Here is a 22051-nt window from a genome sequence, read left to right on the forward strand (position 1 = left end):
TGCCAAATGTACCCTGACAGAGACGGGTGCCAGCCCTTGGGTCCTAAGGGACAGGAGGTACTCCAGGATAAGCTGGAGCGGAGTAGACGATGGGGAAACTCCCCGCTCACCTGGAAAATCGGGACCACTTCTGGTAAAGGGGTAAAGCCACTTGGCCCAGTACTAAGTGGGACAGTACATTAAAAAGGGAATCAGGTAGAGGTGCATGTCGATGCTGCCGGGCTACTCCATTCAGCACGAGTCGGAGGTTTCGAGCTCAGGGGGGACCAAGGGCTGTCCAACACAGGACCAGCCTCTCCCTCCTCTTGGCGCTGCTGCGTAGTTGAACTCTTCCTTTGCGTCTTGGAAGGGGAGCGGTGCCAGCTGGGGGAGGGGGCATTGTTGCGCATTGACGATGAGATGCCTGGCGCAGAGTCCGATCAGCGTACTGGAGTTGGAGCCAGCATGGATTCCATGAGGATAACGCGAAGTCTGATGTCCCTCTCCTTAAAAGACCTGCAGATCTTGCAGCGTTCACTCACGTGAGTTTCGCCCAAGCAGCGGAGACACTCAGCATGCGGCTCACTCCTTGGCATGGAACGGCGACAGGAGTCGCAGGGCTTAGAGCCTGGGGCATGCCTTGGGCCCGCTCTAACAACTGAAAACTACTTTCTACTAATAACTAGCTAAAGGTACCACTAAGATTAACTAGAAAGGCTGCAGCAGAGCTGGAGCAAGAAGTTCCAACGCACCTTCACTGGTGACAAGAAGGAACTGAAGGTGGGGGGAGCGCGTGGCTCCCTTATAGCGTGATATAGAGGCACCACTCCAGGGGCTGCAGTGGTGCTCCCCGCCAGGTACTGCTAACGGAAAAACTTCCGGCACCAGTGCACATGACGCACACGCATACCTACTGTGGAATAGACATGAGCAAGCACTCGAAGAAGAACCTGAACATTCTAACCATTCTCAGCTTTTGGCATAGCCAACCTTGACCTCATTACATAGTTTGTTCTGCAGTTATCGTAGAATCATAGAACTGGAAGGGACCTTGAGAGGTCATGTAGTCCTGTCACCTGCACTCAAGGAAGGACTAAGTATTATCTAGACCATCCCTGACAGGTGTTTGTTTAACCCGATCTTAAAAATCCCCAATGATGGAGATTCCACAATCTCCCTAGGAAATTTATTCCAGTGCTTAACCACTCTATAGTTAGGAAGTTTTTCCTAATGTCCAACCTAAACTGCCCTTGCTACAATTTAAGCCCATTAATTCTTGTCCTATCCTCAGAGGTTAACAACAACAATTTTTCTCCGTCCTCCTTGTAACAATCTTTTATATACTTGAAAACTGTTATGTCCCCTCAGTCTTCTCTTGACTAAACAAACCCAATTTTTTCAATCTTCCCTCATAGGTCATGTTTTCTAGATCTTTAATCATTCTTGTTGCTCTTCTCTGGACTTTCTCCAATTTGTCCACATCTTTCCTGAAATGTGGTGCCCAGACCTGGACACAATACTCCAGTTGAGGCCTAATCAGCGTGGAAGAATTACTTCTCGTGCCTTGCTTACAATACTCCTGCTAATACATCCCAGAATGATATATTATTATTATTATTATTTTTTTTGGCAACAGTGTTACACTGACTCATATTTAAACTTGTGATCCACTATGACCCCCAGATCCATTTCTGCAGTACTCCTTCCTAGGCAGTCATTTCCCATTTTGTATGCAACTGATTGTTCCTTCCTAAGTGGAGTACTTTACATTATTGAATTTCATCCTATTTACTTCAGACCATTTCTCCAGTTTGTCCAGATCATTTTGAATATTAATCCTATCCTCCAAACCACTTGCAACCCCTCCTAGCATGGTATCGTCAGCAAACTTTATAAGTGTACTCTAGATGCTATTATCTAAATTATTGATGAAGATATTGAACAGAACCGGACCCAGAATCGATCCCTGTGGGACCCCACTTGTTATGCCCTTCCAGCATGACTGCGAACCAGTGAGAACTACTTTCTGGGAACAATTTTCCAACCAGTTATGCACCCACCTTATAGTAGCTCCATCTAGATTGTATTTCCCTAGTTTGTTTATGAGAAGGTCATGCAAGATAGTATCAGAAGCCTTACTAAAGTCAAGATATACCACATCTGCCACTTCCCCCCTATCCACAAGGCTTGTTACCCTGTCAAAGAAAGCTATCAGGTTCTTTTGACACAATTTGCTCTTGACAAATCCATGCTGACTGTTATTTATCACCTTATTAATTTCTACATGGAGCAAATAATTAAGCAATCAATTTGCAAACATTATCTTTCCAGGTACAAAAATTAAGCTGACTGGTCTAATTCCCCAGGTTATCCTTATTTTTCTTTCTAGATGGGCACTATATTTGCCCTTTTCCAGTCTTCTGGAATGTCTCCCATCTTCCATGACTTTTCAAAGATAATTGCTAATGGCTCAGAGATCTCTCCAGTCAGCTTCTTGAGTATTCTAGGATGCATTTCATCAGGTCCTGGTGATTTGAAGACATCTAACTTGTTTAAGTAATTTTTGACTTGTTCTTTCCCTATTTCAGACTCTGATCCTACTTCATTTTCACTGGCATTCACTGTGTTAGACGCCCAATCACCACCAAACTTCTTGGTGAAAACTGAAACAAAGGTCATTAAGCACCTCTGCCATTTCCACATTTTCTGTTATTGTCTTTCCCCCCTCATTGAGTAACAGGCCTACTCTGTCCTTGGTCTTCCTCTTGCTTCTAATGTATCAGCAGAATGTTTTCTGGTTTCCTTTTATGTCCCTAGCTAGTTTGATCTCATATTGTGCCTTGGCCTTTCTAATTTTGTCCTTACATACTTGTGTTATTTGTTTATATTCATCCTTTGTAATTTGACTGAGTTTCCAATTTTTTGTAGGTCTCTTTTTTGAGTTTTAGATCGTTGAAGGTCTCCTGGTTAAGCTAGGATGGTCTCTTGCCATACTTTCCATCTTTCCTATGCAGTGGGATAGTTTGCTCTTATGCTCGTACTAATGTGTCTTTGAAAAACTGCTAACTGTCTTCAATTGTTTTCCCCTTAGACTTGCTTCCCATGGGATTTTACCTACCAACTCCGAGTTTGTTAAAGTCTGCCTTCTTGAAATGCATTGTCTTTATTGTGCTGTTCTCCCTCCTACCATCATGGTTGGGTCCTTGTCACTACTCACTACACAACTCATTTTCTGGACAGAAAGTAAATGTATACTTATGCACAATGAAGTTATATTTGAGATGCAAAGCCTTAAGATTCGCTTTAGGTCAGTGGAGGGAGGAAAACAAGGACTTGACATCTTTTACCCAAGCAGAATTAATGGTAAGATTTAGCAAACATGAATATTGACAACTGTATGTGCTGAGAGGTGTCTATATTCCCATTTCAAAGTTAAACAGTAACTTCTGCTGCAACTGAAGTTAGAATGAAGCTGTATTCAAGTGTCTACCTTTGTTCAGGTGTGCTGCCAAACAGAGTTTTTCTAGTAGGAGCCTGGAGCCTGTTAGGATTTTGTGGAACATGAAAGCCACTGGCTGCTGGTGTTGTCTGTTTTGCAACAGTGTCCTCAGAGCTGCAGAGAATGGCAAGACTGCTTTGGAGCAAAGTTCTACTGGCTGATCTTGGAGTTGTCAGTTGTTTAGAAATCCGTTGGGAAGATCTGCCAGGTGTTTTGGAAGGCAAAGCTGAAAAATGTGTTTAAAGTGTCATTAGATGGGAGATGTTTCTATAAGAGGAGACAAATTCAGTGACCAAGATTCTGATTAGAAACACTTTCTAATTTGCTATTTTTTCCTATTTGTTGAACTTAAGCGGTTTATTCAGATGGCAAGTTAAGAATAGTTTCTTGTGAATTCTACCAGATAGAATATGGACAAGGCGACAAGTGTGAATAGGTCACTAACAGTTTAAATTAAAAAATATGAAAACATTTTTCAAGTATTCTAGTAAACATCTTGGATTTTGACATTCCCTTGCAGTTTTCAGCTGTGCTAATACAGGAGACTCAGAATCTGAAACTGAGTAGGAATAAGAACAAAGTACTGAAGTCAGTTTTACCATACATACCAACTGAAGTATAAACAGCACAAATTATACTGTATAAATTTTTGTATTAACTAATTTCAACTTTTATCTCTGGTTTCATTAACAATGGAGATTTTTAAACCTTAAGGTTTAAAAGGACACTGTCACATTCATAGTCTTAACTGCTTCATCTGATAGAAGCAAGCCCCTCACAGACTAGAACAGAACAACTCAAAGCAGCACCAGACCCCTGCAAGAACAGATGCAAAACCTGTAGAAATATCTCCACTGCTACAATGATAAACGCCCCCCCACAACACACTTGTGCTTGGGCTGTGGGGCTGTTTAACTGCAGCGTAGACATCCACGTTTGGGCTCTACAACCCTGCAGGGTGGAAAGGTCCCAGAGCTCAGGCTGCAGCCAGAGCCAGAACATCTACACCACAACTGAACAGCCCCACAGCCTGAGCCCAAGTCAGCCTACACAGGCCAGCCGCAAGTGCAGTGTAGACAAACCCTAAATGCCCCAACAACTACTATGTGGGTGAAACGAAACAATCACCATTCTCTCTTATGAGCTCACACAGAAAAATGATAGAAGACAAAACCACTATCATCCGTGGGCGAACACTTTCCAAAAAGTGATCACTGTATTTGACCTCTCAGTCCTCGTCCTGAAAGGAAACCTGCACAATACCATCAAAAGATAAGCCTGGGAGCTTAAATTTGTAACTTTGCTAGATACTAAAAATCATGGACTGAACAGACACTGGATTTCTGCCTTATTACAGCAATCTGTAACCAACTTAATCCCCTGCCCCAGCTTTCCCCTCCTGTGACCGGAGAGGTGTTAAAGGGCCACTTCATCTTGAATGGTCCCTTGCTGCTAAACAATCTGTTCCACCTTGTATTTCCCTGTGACTCTGAGTACATGTCCCAGAGGTGAAGAGGAGCTCTGTGTAACCCTGACAGTTTGTCTTTCTCACCAATAGAAGTAGGTCCAGTAAGATACTCTGTCACTCACCTTGTTTCATCTGATAGATTCAGATTTGTTAGTGGACACCATCTTGGCATTTAAAGCCAATGTTGCCGAATCCTTTTAATTCAAAGACCTCAAGGTATTAGTCACATGTGCATTAAAAGAATTCTGCTAGTTTTGGGAAGAAGCTATACCCAAGAACAACAGGAGTTGAGAACACACTCTTAGAATCAGACTGAACACCTAGAAGGTTGGTAGAGAAAAGAAGCTGAACACTGCTCTTAATGGCTCAGAGCCAACTGGGAACAAGGGCTAGTGAGAAAAATGATTTCATAATTAGATTGCAGTAGAAGAAAGATCTTGTGTGCTCCTTTGCTCTCTTAACTATGTGTCTAGCACAGTAACAAAGGGCAGAACCTATTTATAGAGATCTAGACGTTTAGTCATGTGAGTAAAGCAAGAATACTCAAAATAAAGCTTTGTAGTTGACCAGGTGCTGAAAACTGTATACAACCCATTGTCACATTACTGCCTGATTTACTTCAGTAGGCCTCTCAATTGAGTGATTTCATTCAAATAACTTCATCCACGCAAAACAATTGCCTTCAGTTCCTTGTGTAATGAACTTTGAGTGAGGTGAAATATCATTTCTCCTGATACTGAAGTGATACAACAGCATCAAATATAATCAGCAAAGTTCAAACTGGAGCACAGGTGGAGGAAGTCACCCAGCAGTTCCAGGTCACAGTAATAGCAATGAATTTCACCGACCTGGAAAAGATTTTAGAGGACTTTCAATTCTGAAAAATCCTGCCTCAAACACCACTTTTTCTTCTTCTTTTGGCATCTCTTGGACTGCGGAGTCAGCTGCTGTCTCTCCCTGCTTCATTTTCTCCTTCATGGCTGCTCTTATGGCAGCAATACGGTTTCGGGCAGCAGTTCTTCCAGCAGCCCCCTGTTTCGGCTTAGATATCCCACTTGGGACAGCTTTCTTCTGAAAGTTGTAAAAGAGAATCTCTATAACATCTTAAAGCTGAGACACAAAAGGCAGTTATACAAGAACATCTTTGGAGCTGTTGGCCACCGTAAATAGTGCCCATACAAAGGTGGCGATGGGGAATCTAATCGCTGGAAAGATCATCCCTGTTCATGTCCTTGATCTCTTGTACTGTCATTCAACTCAGACTCATAGACTTTAAGGTCAGAAGGGACCATTATGATCATCTAGTCTGACCACCTGCACAATGCAGGCCACAGAATCTCACCCACCCACTTCTATAACAAACCCCTAGCCTATGTCCGAGTTACTGAAGTCCCCAAATTGCGGTTTGAAGACCTCAAGCTGCAGAGAATCCTCCAGCAAGTGACCCGTGCCCCATGCTGCAGAGGAAGGCGAAAAACCTCCAGGGCCTCTGCCAATCTGCCCTGGAGGAAAATTCCTTCCCGACCCCAAATATGGCGATCAGTCAAACCCTGAGCATGTGGGCAAGACTCACCAGCCAGCACCCCGGAAAGAATTCTCTGTAGTAACTCAGATCCCAACTATTTCAGGGTTTTGGGAATGGACAAAAAGAGCAGAGCAATTTCTTTGCAAGGAGTGTTGAAGTAAAAGCCTAGAGTTCAAAACTTTTCCTAACACCTTGCTGATGGCAATCAGGGTTTCTTTTGCTCATGACCTTGTAAGCAGTGGGCTGCAGAGACTCCTAGTGGCCAGGAGATAGAGATGCAGGACATCATGGACTTAAGCAAATGGGATGCTACTAGCCTACCTGTAAAGTTTCTCTTCCTAACCACAAGGGTCCAACAATTTCTTAAGTTGAAGCTTATATTCTGGTGCATAATTCTGCAGCCAAACTGTGAAACGCGCACAGCCTTGACTGTTAGTCCAATGAGTCACTGGCAGCAATGACCTACCTTCCACTTGGCAGACTGTATTAAATACTGTAAGAGTTATGTTTTTGGAGTGTGTCAGACTGTTTCATACCCAAAAAATCAGAAGTATTCTAACCCCAATAGTGGAACTGTCCTACGTTTACTCCCCTTCATTACAGTTTAGCATTTACAGCACAGGTTTAGCAAAGTTACCCATAGCTTCCTACTTTTGCCACTGGCATGACTGCAAAGACCTCACCTGAAAAAGCAAACAGTTAATATTGTACTGACAAGAGTCCTTCCTCTAGACCACAACTGAGATGTTAGCTACTACACTTGAACTTTGTGGCTTTGTAGCTGCCTTCCCTCTCAGGCTCTGTGGCACCCCCTTCTGGCAGGGGCAAACAGCAGTAGGTCTGGGTTCTGGCACTTGAGTATGGACAAAGTAGTCAATAGTTTATGGCCCTCGCCCTCCTGGCTGAGGCAAGCAATCACCCAGCAGTCTCTGATGCAGGCCTTCTGGGCTAGGGTGAGTACAATATGTAGCCAGCCCTAGATGTGGGGCAGTGGCAGGGCGTAGGGGTACCCAGGCCCACCCTACTCCACCAGGTGCCAGCTCAGGGTTGTAGCAGTGGCAGACAGTCCCATAACTGGGTCAGTAGGGAAACACTGCCTCGTGCCCTGCCAGCACGACTGGACCAACATCTGGTTTCCCTGACCTATTTCCTACCCAACTCTGTCAGCATTCCTCCATCGCCACCAGGCTCTGTCCTGCAGCGCTTCCTCTGATGTCTCTGCGGGGTTTTTGCCTCTTGGGTCAGTAGGGCATTGGTCTACTCCATGGCCAATCCTGGGTCTTGCCCAGGGCGTGGCTCTCGGTGAGTTATCCACCTCCTTCCCCAGTCCACCTGCAGCTGAGAGGCAGGGCCCTCCTCTTATACTTCCTGCCCTGCCCTTACACTTCCTGTGAGGGGAGCGGGGCAAGTTTGCCTGTACCCACCCTGGGGAGTGTAATGGTCCCTCCCTGTCAGGTCCTGAGGAAGCCACTGCCTTATTACAGGCTTTCTACCTACTTTAATTCTGAGGCCTAGTCTACACTAGAAGTGCTACAGTGGTGCAGCTACATTGATGCAGCTGCACCGCGGTAGCACGTCTAGTGAAGACACTATGCCGATAGGAGAGAGCTCTCCTGTTGGCATAATAAAACTACCCCAGTGAGAGGGGGTAGCCATGTCGGCGGGAACACCTGCCGACATAGTGCTGTCCACACCAGCACTTTGGAGCGACATAAATTACACAGACCTGAGTGTGACTCACACCTCTGAGCGACATAAGTTATACCAACATAACTGTAGTGTAGACAAGCCTTAAGAGATGGTATACCTTTGCAGTGATTCTCTGTGCAAGAGTTAAGATTTCAATTTCTAGTCCCAATTCCTTGGGCCAGAAAAGGCTAAACTATAGGTCACTACTGCCAGTTAATTGGGGGTGGGGGTGAAAGGGTGAAGACTGTTTTTTGAAAGGAGTTCTCTAATGTTACTAGTTTTATTTAGAGAGGAAAAAAACAGAATGAGCAGGGCTTCAGAAGGCATAGTAGCCTTATACTACAAATATTCTATTTAGAACTGTTCAAAACAGTTACATGTAAAATCTTAGAGCAGACTTTTAGGAGTCGCACATACCTTGATGGCTCTTTTGCTTGGGATGTTAACTGGCTGCCAACCATTCTCTTGAAGTTTACTCAGGTTATCAAATTTTTTATTCACATCTTCTACCTGTTGAAGATCCAAGAAAAGACTGCTAGAGAACTAGGTTATGGTCGAAACACACAGATTTACAGCTGCATAACTTATTTGAATCAAATGTCTTTTAAGCATAAAACAGGTGGTTTGTGTATTTAGGTACCTTTGCATTAAGAACATAAGAACAGCTATACTGGGTCAGATCATAGGTCCATCTAGCCCAGTATCCTGTCTTCTGACAGTGGCCAATGCCAGGTGCTTCAGAGGGAATGAACAGAACAGGCAACTATCAAGTGATGCGTCCCCTGTCAGCCATTCCCAGCTTCTGGCGAACAGAGGCCCGGGACACCATCCCTCCCCATCCTGGCTAATAAGCACTGATGGACCTATCCTCCATGAATTCATCTAGGTTTTTTTAAACCTTGTTATAGTCTTGGTCTTCACAACATCCTCTGGCAAAGAGTTCCACAGGTTGACTGTGTTGTGTGAAAAAATACTTCCTTTTGTTTGCTTTGAACCTGTTGCCTATTCATTTCATTTGGTTACCCCTAGTTAGTGTTATTTACTCCTTCTCATAATATACTTCCTTATTTATTTTATCCACACCAGTCATGATTTTATAGCCCTCTATCATATCCTCCCCTTAGTCCTTTTTCAAAGCTGAAAAGTCCCAGTCTTATAAATCTCTCCTCATATAGAAGCTGTTCCATACCCCTAATAATTTTTTTGCCCATTTCTGTACTTTTTCCAATTAAATATAGAAGCGGGCTGAACTGCCAACAGATTCTAATAGGAGAAACGAACTGCTGTCTCCCTGTTAACATAGCTGATGTGACTAACACTAAATAGACACACACTAAATTCAAAGATACTTCGGTTTATTCAAAACAGCCTTTATCACACTGGACGATCCAATGAAAGAAAACATCAGATCACCTTCAGGAAATCCAGCACCTAGAATTAAGGTAGTCTGCTTACAGCCTACTGTTCACATGCTGAATTAGAAATAAAAAGTGAGAAATTAAGTTGTGTCAAAGAAATTCTCTTAGAACTCATTAGGCTTAAGGCTATGTGGAACAGATTATTGTATAACAGTACCTACAATGGCAACACCCAGAAGTGCAGACTCATCGCTAGGCAGGAAACATTTTTAGTGTAGAGTTGTTGCAAGATTTGCTACATCTCTGCCTCCTTTCCTAGATTCCTTCTCCTAGCCTGTTCGGTCCCTGCTCTTGACATCTTGAGGCTACGGACACAAACTTGTACTACAATAGTACCATCTCCCTGGCTTATGTGATAAGGAGTTTGCTGTCCTCTGTCAATCTGGAGTTACAACACTTGGTCTGTCCCTGGTGAACTGGTTCTCTGAGGTAATGTATATCTGATTCCACCAGCTCTCCTCTCACTCACAGCATGTGCAAGTGACTGAATAATGAGGGAGAACTGGGCAGAGCTGGGGATTTTTTTTACACCAAGTTTGTCTCCACAGCACCCTTATGCTTCCTCCTAGGTAAAAGGTTTTCTGATGCCTTTCCATCAACCAAATAGGTGTGTGTAGTGTATTCCATTCTTTCAGCATATACAAAGTTGGCTGCATTAGCCAAAGGTTTCTTCTCAAGTGCCTGTGACTTTCCAGGTGGCAGACCCACCCACTTCCCTGACAGAATCCAAACTCCAGTTCCCTTGGGTGGTCATTGCAAGCTAAATACATTTTTGCCTTTTGATTTGACTAGTTACAAGTTTGCTGGGTTAAAAAAGGACACAAGAAGCACTAATCAATTCCAGTTTAGGAAAGGCTCATTTTCCCCCAGGCTCAAATGCATTTCACTACTGCTCTCAAACACACGGAAGGGGATCTGTAGATGCTCTTCCCCACTTCTCTCAAAAGATCTAGTCTAATGGTAACTGTACGCTAACACTGTGACCACACACAGCTGTGTTACAGTGAACAGGTTACCATTAGACTACTAAGCCAGCACCTATAGTTTTGCTTTGTGTACACAAAATACATTAGGGTCTGAAAATCTACAAATGCAGCCTCCATAAAATGAACACAGTGGATTGAAAGAAGTTTCACATGAATTTCGTAGAGGTTCTGTGTTTTGTTGTAGTTTAACATTAAGTGCATACCTGAAAACTAACCATATCCCAAAATCCATCCAGATCTGTGCATGTCGTCTCCTTATCACCCCGTTTAAATTCACAGTTATCCACCAGTCCTTCAAACTGTTTAAACCTCTCTGCTATGAGCAGTCTCGTTTGACCAACTGTTGTCCGAATGAGATCTTTTGCTGATGATAAAAAAAGTTAACAGTTGAAGATACACATTAAAAGAACATTTCATTTTACCGTTATTGTGGTTTAATCTATTTATGTCTAATAGTGTAGAGTGCCAGAATTCGCTTCCTGTATAACCTGACTTCAGATTCACTGCATCCAGAGCAATGTTTCAAAACAGCTCATATGGAGCAGCAGCCAACCACTGTATTTGCAACTCTTCTAGGCATGCTAGATACTTTTAGAAGTAACACAACCTCCAGAGATCTTTAAAGAGGAGGTCTGACTATGGCATTGGACTCATGTTCCCCAAACAAGAACAGTTACTCTATGTTAAGTCTTAAATTTGGTTTAAAAGCTATTCTATAGCTTGGCTATGTTTCATGCTTTTTTTGGGGGTGGGGGGGAAAGTCACACAAAGGACAAAGTTTGAAAATGACAAGTTCTTTTGGTGGACAACTCCATTTACTTTGTTAGTGTCAGCAAACTGCATCCTAAATCTCATGCTTCAGGGTTTCAGCTGGCCACCAGAAGGGGGCAGGAAGGGATTCCCCCCACCCTCCAGCTATTCTGGGCGGGTTTTTATTTATCTCCTTCCTCTGAAGCATCAGAAGATGACCATCGCTGGAGATGGGATGCTGCAGAGTGGCCAGAGCTCTGAGGTGACACCAAGCACATACTCTCTCTCAGGTCTGCTGGTTCTGGCTTAAATCATCATGCTATAACTAATCACCATGTGAGGCTGGGAAGGAATTTCCCCCCACGTCAGATTGGCAGAGATCTTGGGTTTTTTTTGCCTTCCTCTGCAGTATGTGGGTGCAGGTCACTTGCCAGGATTATCTGGGTATACCTCACTTAATCATTTTCCTGCCATCATGGGGGCCTCGGTCACTCATGCACCTCAGTCCCTTCTAGTCTCTGCTTGTGGCTCATAATAGTCTAGTGTCCTGTGGATTGTAAGACTGGTCTCATTTCAGTTGTTGGTTACTGTGTGGGTGCTAGGTGGGGTTGGTGGCCTGTGCTATACAAGATGTGAGACTAGATTACCCAGTGGTCCCTCCTGGCCTAAAACTCTAACATTCTATGTGAGCTTTAATGCTAACATTTAAAAATATTCTGGATATTTGCCCAATACAGTTTTTTCATGTGTCTCAACCAATGCAATTTGGCCCATACAATCAAAATCAATTATGCTTTTCCCCCCACCCCCAGTGATCAGACAATATAGGGTTGGGATAAAACCCATTCCGTTCCCTACTACATGTTTGTTCTCTTACCATCCTCTGGTATGTCCAGTTCAAACTTTCCATCCCACTGGAGACAGTGTGACATCAGCCTCTCAGTCTCAGAGGCAAGAACGTTTCTAAAAAAGAAAAGGAAAGAGAAAAGAGAAAAGAAAAGGTGAGATGCCCAACCTCTGTTACATTTTACAGTAAAATCTGATCTTCCCTAACTGCCATTAGTACTTTTGCAGCTGCTGGTGTTCTTAGTCTCTTACTAGGAGGGAAACATTTCTTCTTTCTGCTCTAGGAGAGGTTTGATAGGCTTTATAGCTTGCTGGTATATTCTAAGCGGCCAGTCTTGGAGGCTGATAAAAAGAGGAACTGTCTCCGCTCGCTCTCCTAGGGTTAAGAAGGCATTAGTCTTCATCACTTTAAATTCTGTTTTTATTCAATATGTATATAATACAAACAAAGCACAAAAAGAGAATAGTAATTAACATCTGCTTGGTACATATAGGAAGATGAAGACACTGATCTATTGCAAATTAACATTTAAGAGATGGTTTGTCACTGGCTTTAAGAACTCTAGGAAAGGCCAGTATGAGAGTTAAACATGACATTAAACATTATCCAGCTACCAAGAAAACCTCTTACTATTTATGCTGTTAGAGTTTAAAGTGACTTATTGAGTTTGTGTTTTATAGATATTCTAGTTTTTAGTACTCCGTTCTGAAGTCTTGTTTGCCAGGTAAGAAGCTAATCTTAACACAAACCTGAAATAAGGTACGTCATGATCTGTTTCTCCTGCTTTGGTTTCAATTGCGGAGATATCTGCAGACACTGGACTAGTTTCACGTGAACTCTGCATAGCATCTTGCGTCTTGGTTGAGGCACATTCTGAAAAATATATGAAGGATATTTGATCACCAGGACTCTCTATTTGACAAACAAGGAAGAGGATTACATGAAATGTGAATCACAATACTATACCATTCTTCACTTTCAGTGAATTTGTACCAATTTGCTGTTCTTGAGAGCCTTTATCAGTCCCTTCCTGAGCAGGTGAAGCTTGATTTTTTAACAAACACTCTTTTCTTGATTCTTCTTTAGAAACATTACTAAGGAACAGAAAAGTTAGAAACCGTTACTTGGCATGCCTTAAAATTGGCTAACATGGCCAATAATATACTACATTACAGGAACAAGGCACTTTTAGGTGCAGTTAATCAAATCTAAATGTTAAACATGTGTGTCTTGAGAAGTCAAACTATTTTTACTAAAAAGCAACAAGTGTGTATTTCATAGCATATCAAGAGACTGCAGAGAGCTCTACTCCTAAAGGCACATGATTATAGACCATGGTTTCCTTTGCCACTACACAGTCAAATATAGGCTTGGTAGGTAGTGATCAGAAATCATTTCATTAAATGTCAGATATCCTTCAACTGACATGCTGTACAGTTTAATATTAGACAGGTTTCCACAGCAGAACTGCCATTGCAATTTGAATCCCTTTTCATCAACAAGGTCTAAGTTAAGCAAAGTCATTAGAAGAGGGAGTTCTTACGCTTCAATTTTCATAGGGCTCCAGGAGAGACAGGGTGTCAAAAACGCATTTGCCCTGGAAGGAGTCATGGGTGTAACTTTATAAGTTGTTAAACCATCTAGGGGCTGAAACACAAAGTTCTGAGGAGCAAAAGAACGTGTTCTCTGTCTCACTGGAACTGGAATATGAGTCACCGGTATGTTTTCCCTTTCTAGCAGGGTATCTTCCTGATGAACTTCTGATGTTGGATTTTTAGAGTTACTGACAGAGACTTCAGTTAGTTGATCCATCCAAGTATTTCCTTCCACTTCATGTTTATGTGCCTGTAACAGCACAAGGTAGACAAAGCAAACATTTAAACCAGTTCTTATAGTAGAAATAAAGTTGAGGTTATTGTCACTTCTATTTCAACTTTAGTCCATATTACTGCAAGTACTACAGGACTTTACTCATTAGATAACAATACAGAACAGATTTTTGAAACAAATACTTATGTTAAGAGAAGTGACTAGTAGTTGGAGTCATCCATAAATCAAGATAATTTGTGGAAAGAAATTCTATCAAGTGGTTCTCAACCAGGAGTAAGTGTACCCCTGGGGGTACACAGAGTTCTTCCAAGAGGTACATCAACTCATCTACATAATTTGCCTAGTTTTACAATAGGCCACATACAAAGCACTAGCGAAGTCAATACAAACTAAAATTTCATACAATGAAATGTTTATACTGCTCTATATACTATACACTGAAATGTACCGTATATACTCGTTTATTAGCCCATTCGTTTATAAGCCGATCCCCGACCAAGATGGATAGGTAAAAATAGCAAAAACTCTATGACCCTGTAAACCGACCCTGTATTTCAGAGGTTGGCAAACTTTGGCTCCTGGCCCGTTAGGGTAAGCTGCTAGCGGCCTGGATGTTGTGTTTACCTAGAGTGTTCACAGGCACAGAGCCCCTCAGCTCCTAGTGGCCGCAGTTCTATTGGCTGGGAACGGCAAACCGCGGCCACAGGGAGCTGAGGGGCTCCATGCCTGCAGACATGCCAGGTAAACGAAACGACAATGTTTTAGATATTCAATTAAATGATTCCATAGAGTTTAAAATAATCAAATTTTGGTGTAGATCTGTTTATAAGCCGACCCCCGCACTTTGATGCATCACTTTTTACCAAAAATATTCGGCTTATGAACGAGTATATACAGTAAGTACTATGTTTATATTCCAATTGATTTATTTTATAATTATATGGTAAAAATGAGAAAGCAAGCAATTTTTCAGTGATAGTGTGCTGTGTTATGTCTGACTTTGTAAACAAGTAGTTTAAGTGAGATGAAACTTGGGGTACACAAGACAGATCAGACTCCTGAAAGGGGTACAGTAGTTTGGAAAGGTTGAGAACCACTGCTCTAGAAGACTAAATTTAGATCTAATCCACCCTAAATGTTATTTACTTTAACTAAATTTCCTTGCTTTTTAAATTTGAGGCTTACATTTCATCCTCAACTTGCCCGTTGTGCCTAGATATTGGTGATGTTACAGGGTTAGTGTAGTGCCAATACCTAGGCACATTAGCCAAGCTATAGACAAAATGAAGGCTTTCATCCTAAATTATAGCACTGGAGTCCTGAAAGACTGTTACTTACCTGTACTGGAACTGTTGTTCTTTAAGACGTGGGTGAAGATGTGTATTCCACTCAGGTATGAGCATGCCAAGTGCACCAAAGCTAGAGAACTTTGCCTAGCAGTACCCAAAGGGATAGTGCTCGCGACTGTTGCCCCTTAGCCCCTCCCCAGGCTATTTAAGGGCAGTGTGGCCCTGCTCTCCATCACTTTCTTCATACTGACTGTCAAGAATTGAGACTGAGGCAGAGGAGACAGAGGGTGGATTGGGGAATACAAGTCTGCATCCATATCTCAAAGAGCAACAGTTACAGTACAGGAAAGTAACAATCATCTTTGAGTGGTTGCAGACATGTATTCCACTCAGGTAACTCACAAGCAATAATAGAAGGAAGTGGGGCTTGAAGTTTCCTTAAAGAGTAATAGCAAGACTGCCTTCCTAAAATTCATGTCTGATCTGGATGCAGACGTAACAGCATAATGCTTGGTAAAAATATGTATGGAAGACCAAGTAGCAGCCCTGCAAATATTCAATATCAAAATGTCACTGAGAAATGCGATTGATGTCACTTGGGACCTTGTCAAATGGGCTCAATCTCTGCAGAGGCGGGGTCTGAGTTATCTCATAATAAGCCCTTGTAACATGGGATGTTATCCACCTTGGAACTGCCAGCACAGAGAGCACTTGTCCCTTTTGCAATCCGCAAAGGAAACAAAAAGACAAGGAAACAAGATGGCTTAGTTCTTTCCAAGTAAATGCCAAGCATTGTCTCACATCCAAGGAAAGAAGACACTGTGCATCAGCATTTGAATGACATTTTGGAAAAAATATAGGTAAGTAAACTTTCTGGTTAAGATGAAATAGTGACACCCCCCTGAGACTAAAAACTTAGGATGAGGTCTCAAGGCAATCTCGTCCTTGAAAAAATAAGTATACAGAGGGCCTGCCATCAGGGCTCTACAGCTCACTAACTCTTCTCACAGAAGTTATGGCTGCAAGAAACACTGTCTTTCTCCCTAGGAGAGACAGAACAAGTTGCCAAGGGAGAATCCATAAGGGAGGCTAACACAGTATTAAGTCTCACTTCCTTCTGTGGTAGAAAGAGACAAGTGACCACTTTCAGAAATCTGATTACTATGGAGTTCAAGAAAACATTGTTCTTTGATTTCAGCTTTTCATCCTGAAGTCCATGTCACACAAACCCTCAACAAACTGAGATACAGACCAGAGGACTGAAGGTGTAACAGGTAGTCCAGGATGTCCTAAATGCAGGACTGTATCAGTTGAATCCCCCAGGGCTAGGCACCAAATGGGAAAACGGTTTCCACTTTTCCAAATAGATAGCCCTCCGCTAGGGCCTTCTACTGCTAAGCAGAATCTGTTGAACAGCTTTCTTTATCTAGACATACTAGTATTCATGCTGGGGACAGACTGCTCAGTGCTGGATGTGAAGTCTGAGTCAATAAATCGGGTCAACAAGGAAGAGGAATGGGTGAACAAAGACTGAGGAGGTTGGAAAACCAACATTGTCTTGGCCAAACTGGTGCTATAAGAATTAGTCTGGCATGATCCATCCTTGGCTTGAGAATGACCTGAGGAATGACTGGGATCAGGGGGAAAGCAAACATCAATGCTGATCCCCAATTCACATAAAAGGCATTGGCTAAGGAATCTGGACTGAGACCTGCTCAAGGGCAAATTTGATTGCACTTTTTGTCCTCTGTCAAAATCAGGTCAATAGCAGGAATGTCCCATTCTGTGAATATGGACCTCAGTATACTGCTCTTCAGAGACCATTTGTGATTCTGGGAGGATTCCTGCAGGATGATTGGCTGAGTGACTCTGGGCCCATGGTAAACGAGCAGCAGTGGGAATGATGTTCTCTTTGATTCAGAACTGCCAGAACTTTATCGTCTCCTGACAACGTTGATGGGAGTGGTTTCCTCCATTTGTTCACATAATACATTGTGGTGATGTTGTTAGTGAGTATCTGCACTTGAAATATCTTGCATACATTGTAAATGGCCCGAAGCCCCACAACACTGATATGAAGAGATGCTCCCTGCTCTGTTCATAAACCTTGTATCTTCAATTCCCCCAGATGTGCTGTCCAACCTACTGTGGAAGCATCTGTAACTATGATCCCATCTAAGGGGATGTGGTGAGAACACAGGCAGAGAACACCTTTGTATACTTTGAACTGTCCACCACTGAAGGGAGTTCAGAACCACTGGATGCACTTAGACCAGCCCATCCAATACCTGACAATTTGGGCAACAGACCAACCTCCACCAGATTTGACGAGGATGAACATGAAATCTTGCATGCGGGACCATTTAAGTGCATGCAGCCATATGGCCTAACAACTTCAGGCACACTTAGATGGTAGAAGTGTGAAAGCAGAGAGAGACATAGGCGACTAATTGCCTGGAATTGCTCATTTGATAGGAATGCCCTGGATCTTATGGAGCCTAGGAGGGCCCCAATGAACTTGATTTTTTGAGTTAGTATTAATGTCCAACCTCCCCTCATTTAAGATCAGACTCAGATAATTGAAAAGGTGCAGTGTTGTTGCCCTGGAATTGAGGGGAATGTTATCCCAGAATTTGATCAAGCTGATGGCAACCATGTTGTGTGCATTCAGTCACCATGAATAAAATAGACCACCACATAGTTAAGGGTTAATTTGGACAAGCCGTGCTTCTGGAGGCAAGGCCAAATACTAGCTGTAGGCTTGCAGTTTCTGCTAACCACAATGGGAGGGGAGAAAAGACTCAAACTGAGACTGAAAGAGAGTAAGTGGATGGAGACATTGAGTTTGGGTGCCTCTGATATAGCAGCTTATTATGACTAAGATTGTTAGGAATGTCTTTTTGAGAAGTAGTTTATTGAAGTTAGGAGAGGTGATGACCCAGTAGGGGTTTACTATGAGCTATGTGTTTTGTAAAGGTTAGTTATAAAAAGACAATAGCGAGTACTTTGGAACAGTTCTCTGAAGCTATCCTGAGACCATACTCCCCAGCAGGAAAGCTAGCGGCTATTGCTGACCTGCTGCTAATTACTCACTACCATCTCAGATTCTGGGTAATTATCTGAGATATTCTAAACCTATTGCTTACGTCTGTATGTGCGTAAATCTAATAAATAGTAGTTTTAGATAAGAGCATGCTTACTTTATCAATTTTCATCATCCGGAAGTGCTGCGTTCCCATTGATTTATTCCTGACACCGCTTTAATTGAAACAGTTAAGTTGCCACTACTTTGGGTTCTGAAAACCCTGGGTAACAATGAACTGAACATGTGAGAGGACTTGTCTTGACCCTCACTAATCAGTTCAGATATGGGAAGATGTGAATTGCTCTTCTCCTGAGGTATGCCGTCACTACCATCATGCATTTGGTAAAAACATGAGGAGCTGAGGATGGGCCAAGGGAAAGCACAGCGTACTGATGCTGACCTGCCATAACAAGTCTCAGAAACTTCCTATGGCTTGAGAAAATCACCACATGAAAATAAGCATTTGAAGAGCAGGGGCAGCAAACCAGTTGTGATTTAATGCAAAAAGGATCATTGCTAGAGTGACCATACAGAATCCCATGTATTTGTTAAGACTGTGGAGATCAAGAATTGGCCTCGTCCTTCCCTTGGGTTTGGGGACCAGGAAATATCGGGAATAGAATCCCTTTCCCCAGTGATTCAGCGGGACCTCCTTTATAGATCTCTCTAAGCACACAGAATTTAGACCAGCTGAAGAAAGAGTGGCTCGCAAGAGGGGTTCTTGAGGAGGGACAGGGTAGGAGAGATGCAGAGGAACTGAATGGCATAATCTGAAGGTGCTTAGGACCCATTTGTCAGGAGTTATTGTATCCCAAGCACCATAAAAGCAAGACAGCCTGTCCCCAAACTGAAGAGATGGGGGCACAGAAGTCACAAATCATAGAATCATAGAATCTCAGGGTTGGAAGGGACCTCAGGAGGTCATCTAGTCCAACCCCCTGCTCAAAGCAGGACCAAACCCAACTAAATCATCCCAGCCAGGGCTTTGTCAAGCCTGACCTTAAAAACCTCTAAGGAAGGAGATTCCACTACCTCCCTAGGTAACCCATTCCAGTTCTTCACCACCCTACTAGTGAAAAACTTGTTCCTAATATCCAGCCTAAACCTCCCCCTCTGCAACTTGAGACCATTACTCCTTGTTCTGTCATCTTCTACCACTGAGAACAGTCTAGATCCATCCTCTTTGGAACCCCCTTTCAGGTAGTTGAAAGCAGCTATCAAATCCCCACTCATTCTTCTCTTCTGCAGACTAAACAATCCCAGATCCCTCAGCCTCTCCTCATAAGTCATGTACTCCAGCCTCCTAATCATTTTTGTTGCCCTCCGCTGGACTCTCTCCAATTTATCCACATCCTTCTTGTAGTGTGGGGCCCAAAACTGGACACAGTACTCCAAATGAGGCCTCACCAGTGCTGAGTAGAGGGGAATGATCACATCCCTTGATCTGCTGGAAATGCCCCTACTTATACAACCCAAAATGCCATTAGCCTTCTTGGCAACAAGGGCACACTGTTGACTCATATTCAGCTTTTCGTCCACCGTAACCCCTAGGTCCTTTTCTGCAGAACTGCTGCCCAGCCATTCGGTCCCTAGTCTGTAGCAGTGCATGGGATTCTTCCATCCTAAGTGCAGGACTCTGCACTTGTCCTTGTTGAACCTCATCATATTTCTTTTGGCCCAATCCTCTAATTTGTCTAGGTCCCTCTGTATCCTAGCCCTACCCTCCAGCGTATCAACCACTCCTCCCAGTTTAGTGTCATCTGCAAACTTGCTAAGGGTGCAGTCCACACCATCCTCCAGATCGTTAATGAAGATATTGAATAAAACCGGCCCCAGCACCGACCCTTGGGGCACTCCACTTGATACCGGAATGCTGTCCTGGATCTGAAAGTCAAAATGTCTGCTTACTTGATGGAGGACAATGGGCTGGGCTTGCTAGCTAAAATTAGACCCAGAAGGCTTCTTCCGCTGCAATCTATGCCCTTTCCTAGAGGAGTCCTGCTGCTTAACAGGGAAGGATGACTGCCAGAAAAATGGCTGTGAGCGATACTGTCGCTGCTGACTTCCGTAATTATGCCTTCTTGTGGCTGGGGTTTAAACCCCCAAGAAACAAAGTGGCCCAGGTCTCCTTAAACAAAATGTAAAGTTCATCAGTTCTCTCCAAAAACAAAATGTTACCATTGAAAGGTAAGTCCTCAATACACTGCTGAACATCAGGGACTATGCCAGAATTCTGCAACCACAAGGCGCTTCTCATAGTCACAGCTGATACCACACAGTAGAACCTCAGTTACAAATACCTCAGGAATGGAGGTTGTTCATAACTCTGAAATGTTTAACTCTGAACAAAACGTTATGGTTCTTTCAAAAGTTTACAACTGAACATTGACTTAATACAGCTTTGAAACATTACTACGCAGAAGACAAATGCTTCTTTTAATCATCTTAATTTAAATGAAAAGCACAGAAACAGCTGCCTTACCTTGCCAAATTTTTTTTAAGTTTTCCCTTTATTTTATTTTTTGGAGGTTATATTTAACAGTACTGTACATGCCTTTTTTTTTTGGTCTCTGCTGCTGCCTGATTGCATACTTCCATTCCAAATGAGGTGCTAGGTTGATTGGTCAGTTCATAACTCTGGTGTTCATAACTCTGAGGTTCTACTGTGATTCTAAAAGAGGCGTCTGCCACATCCAGGGACAACTGCAATGAAGTTTTGGCCACCAGACGGCCCTCTCCAACCAACACCTTAAATTCTTCTCTTTCTGGCGAGTTATCCATGAATTTGGAGATAGTGTCCAAATTGATGAAGTCATATTTAGGCCAGGTCTACCATAAAGACATATATAGGTATAAACTATGTTACTCAGAGGTGTAAAAAATCCACACTCCTGAGTGACAGTGATATCAACCTAGCACCCAGTGTAGACAGCGCTATGTCAGTGGGAGAGCTTCTCCTATCAACATAGCTATTGCCTCTCAGGGAGGCAGATTAACTACATCCATAGCAGCTCTCCTGTCAGCCTAGTAACTGCACCTTCACTAAAGTGCGACAGCGGAGCAGTCACAACAGTGCAGCTGTGCTGCTGTTTGTGAAGACAAGTCCATAGATAACAATGCCTGCTGATTTACAATGCACATTTGTAATAGTAGTCATGTAAATTATTACCCTCCACCCCCAGCCAGTCCAGCCTCTTAGATTCTTTGTTCTTGGGGATGGATTCATCTCTCCCCGTCATGATCGGTCATTTACTGCTGTTACTACGAGAGAGTTAGAGGCTGGATGGGAGTAGAAGCAGTTGAATACCTCCATGAGAACATTATAGCGCTTCTCAGAATGCTTTGCTGTAGGTGATAATGAAGCTGGGGTATTCCACAAGGACTTTGCAAATGCCAAGAAGGCTTAGTTTACCTGGAGAGCCACCCTCCCTGGAGTATATCCAGCAACTTGTGTGTCTTCTCCTGCATGAACTCAGCCTGAATGCCCAAGGCAGAAACCATACACCTCAGGAGATCCTTAAAAATCTCAGGCACAGGTGAGGGAGAGTCATCTGGAGAGGATGAGGAAGAGCGCAGGGCCAATAGAAGCTCTGGTATGAGAGAATCAGTCTGGACCAGCTCAGGAGGAATGAACTCAGACTGCGCATGTAATAGAGATGGCTCAGGATGAGAAACTGCAGGCAGAA

At 43.1% G+C, this 22051-nt stretch overlaps 1 protein-coding gene across 2 annotated transcripts in view; it reads right to left on the reverse strand.

The window, feature by feature from the left end:
* Positions 1-22051, reverse strand: part of DLGAP5 (DLG associated protein 5) — a 46917-nt gene that overhangs the window by 4625 nt on the left and 20241 nt on the right. The window contains exons 8-15 of one of the 2 annotated variants that reach the window (XM_045014175.1): positions 13705-14006; positions 13128-13255; positions 12911-13034; positions 12192-12277; positions 10768-10928; positions 8578-8670; positions 5795-6017; positions 3470-3704 (exon numbers count right to left, since the gene is read on the reverse strand). In XM_045014175.1, the coding sequence (XP_044870110.1) occupies positions 3470-3704; positions 5795-6017; positions 8578-8670; positions 10768-10928; positions 12192-12277; positions 12911-13034; positions 13128-13255; positions 13705-14006 (1352 nt within the window). The remainder of the gene's footprint in view (positions 1-3469; positions 3705-5794; positions 6018-8577; positions 8671-10767; positions 10929-12191; positions 12278-12910; positions 13035-13127; positions 13256-13704; positions 14007-22051) is intronic. The other variant, XM_045014176.1, reaches the window with a different exon arrangement.

The sequence above is a fragment of the Mauremys mutica genome, chromosome 4, assembly GCF_020497125.1.
Source record: "Mauremys mutica isolate MM-2020 ecotype Southern chromosome 4, ASM2049712v1, whole genome shotgun sequence".
Lineage (NCBI taxonomy): Eukaryota > Metazoa > Chordata > Testudines > Geoemydidae > Mauremys > Mauremys mutica.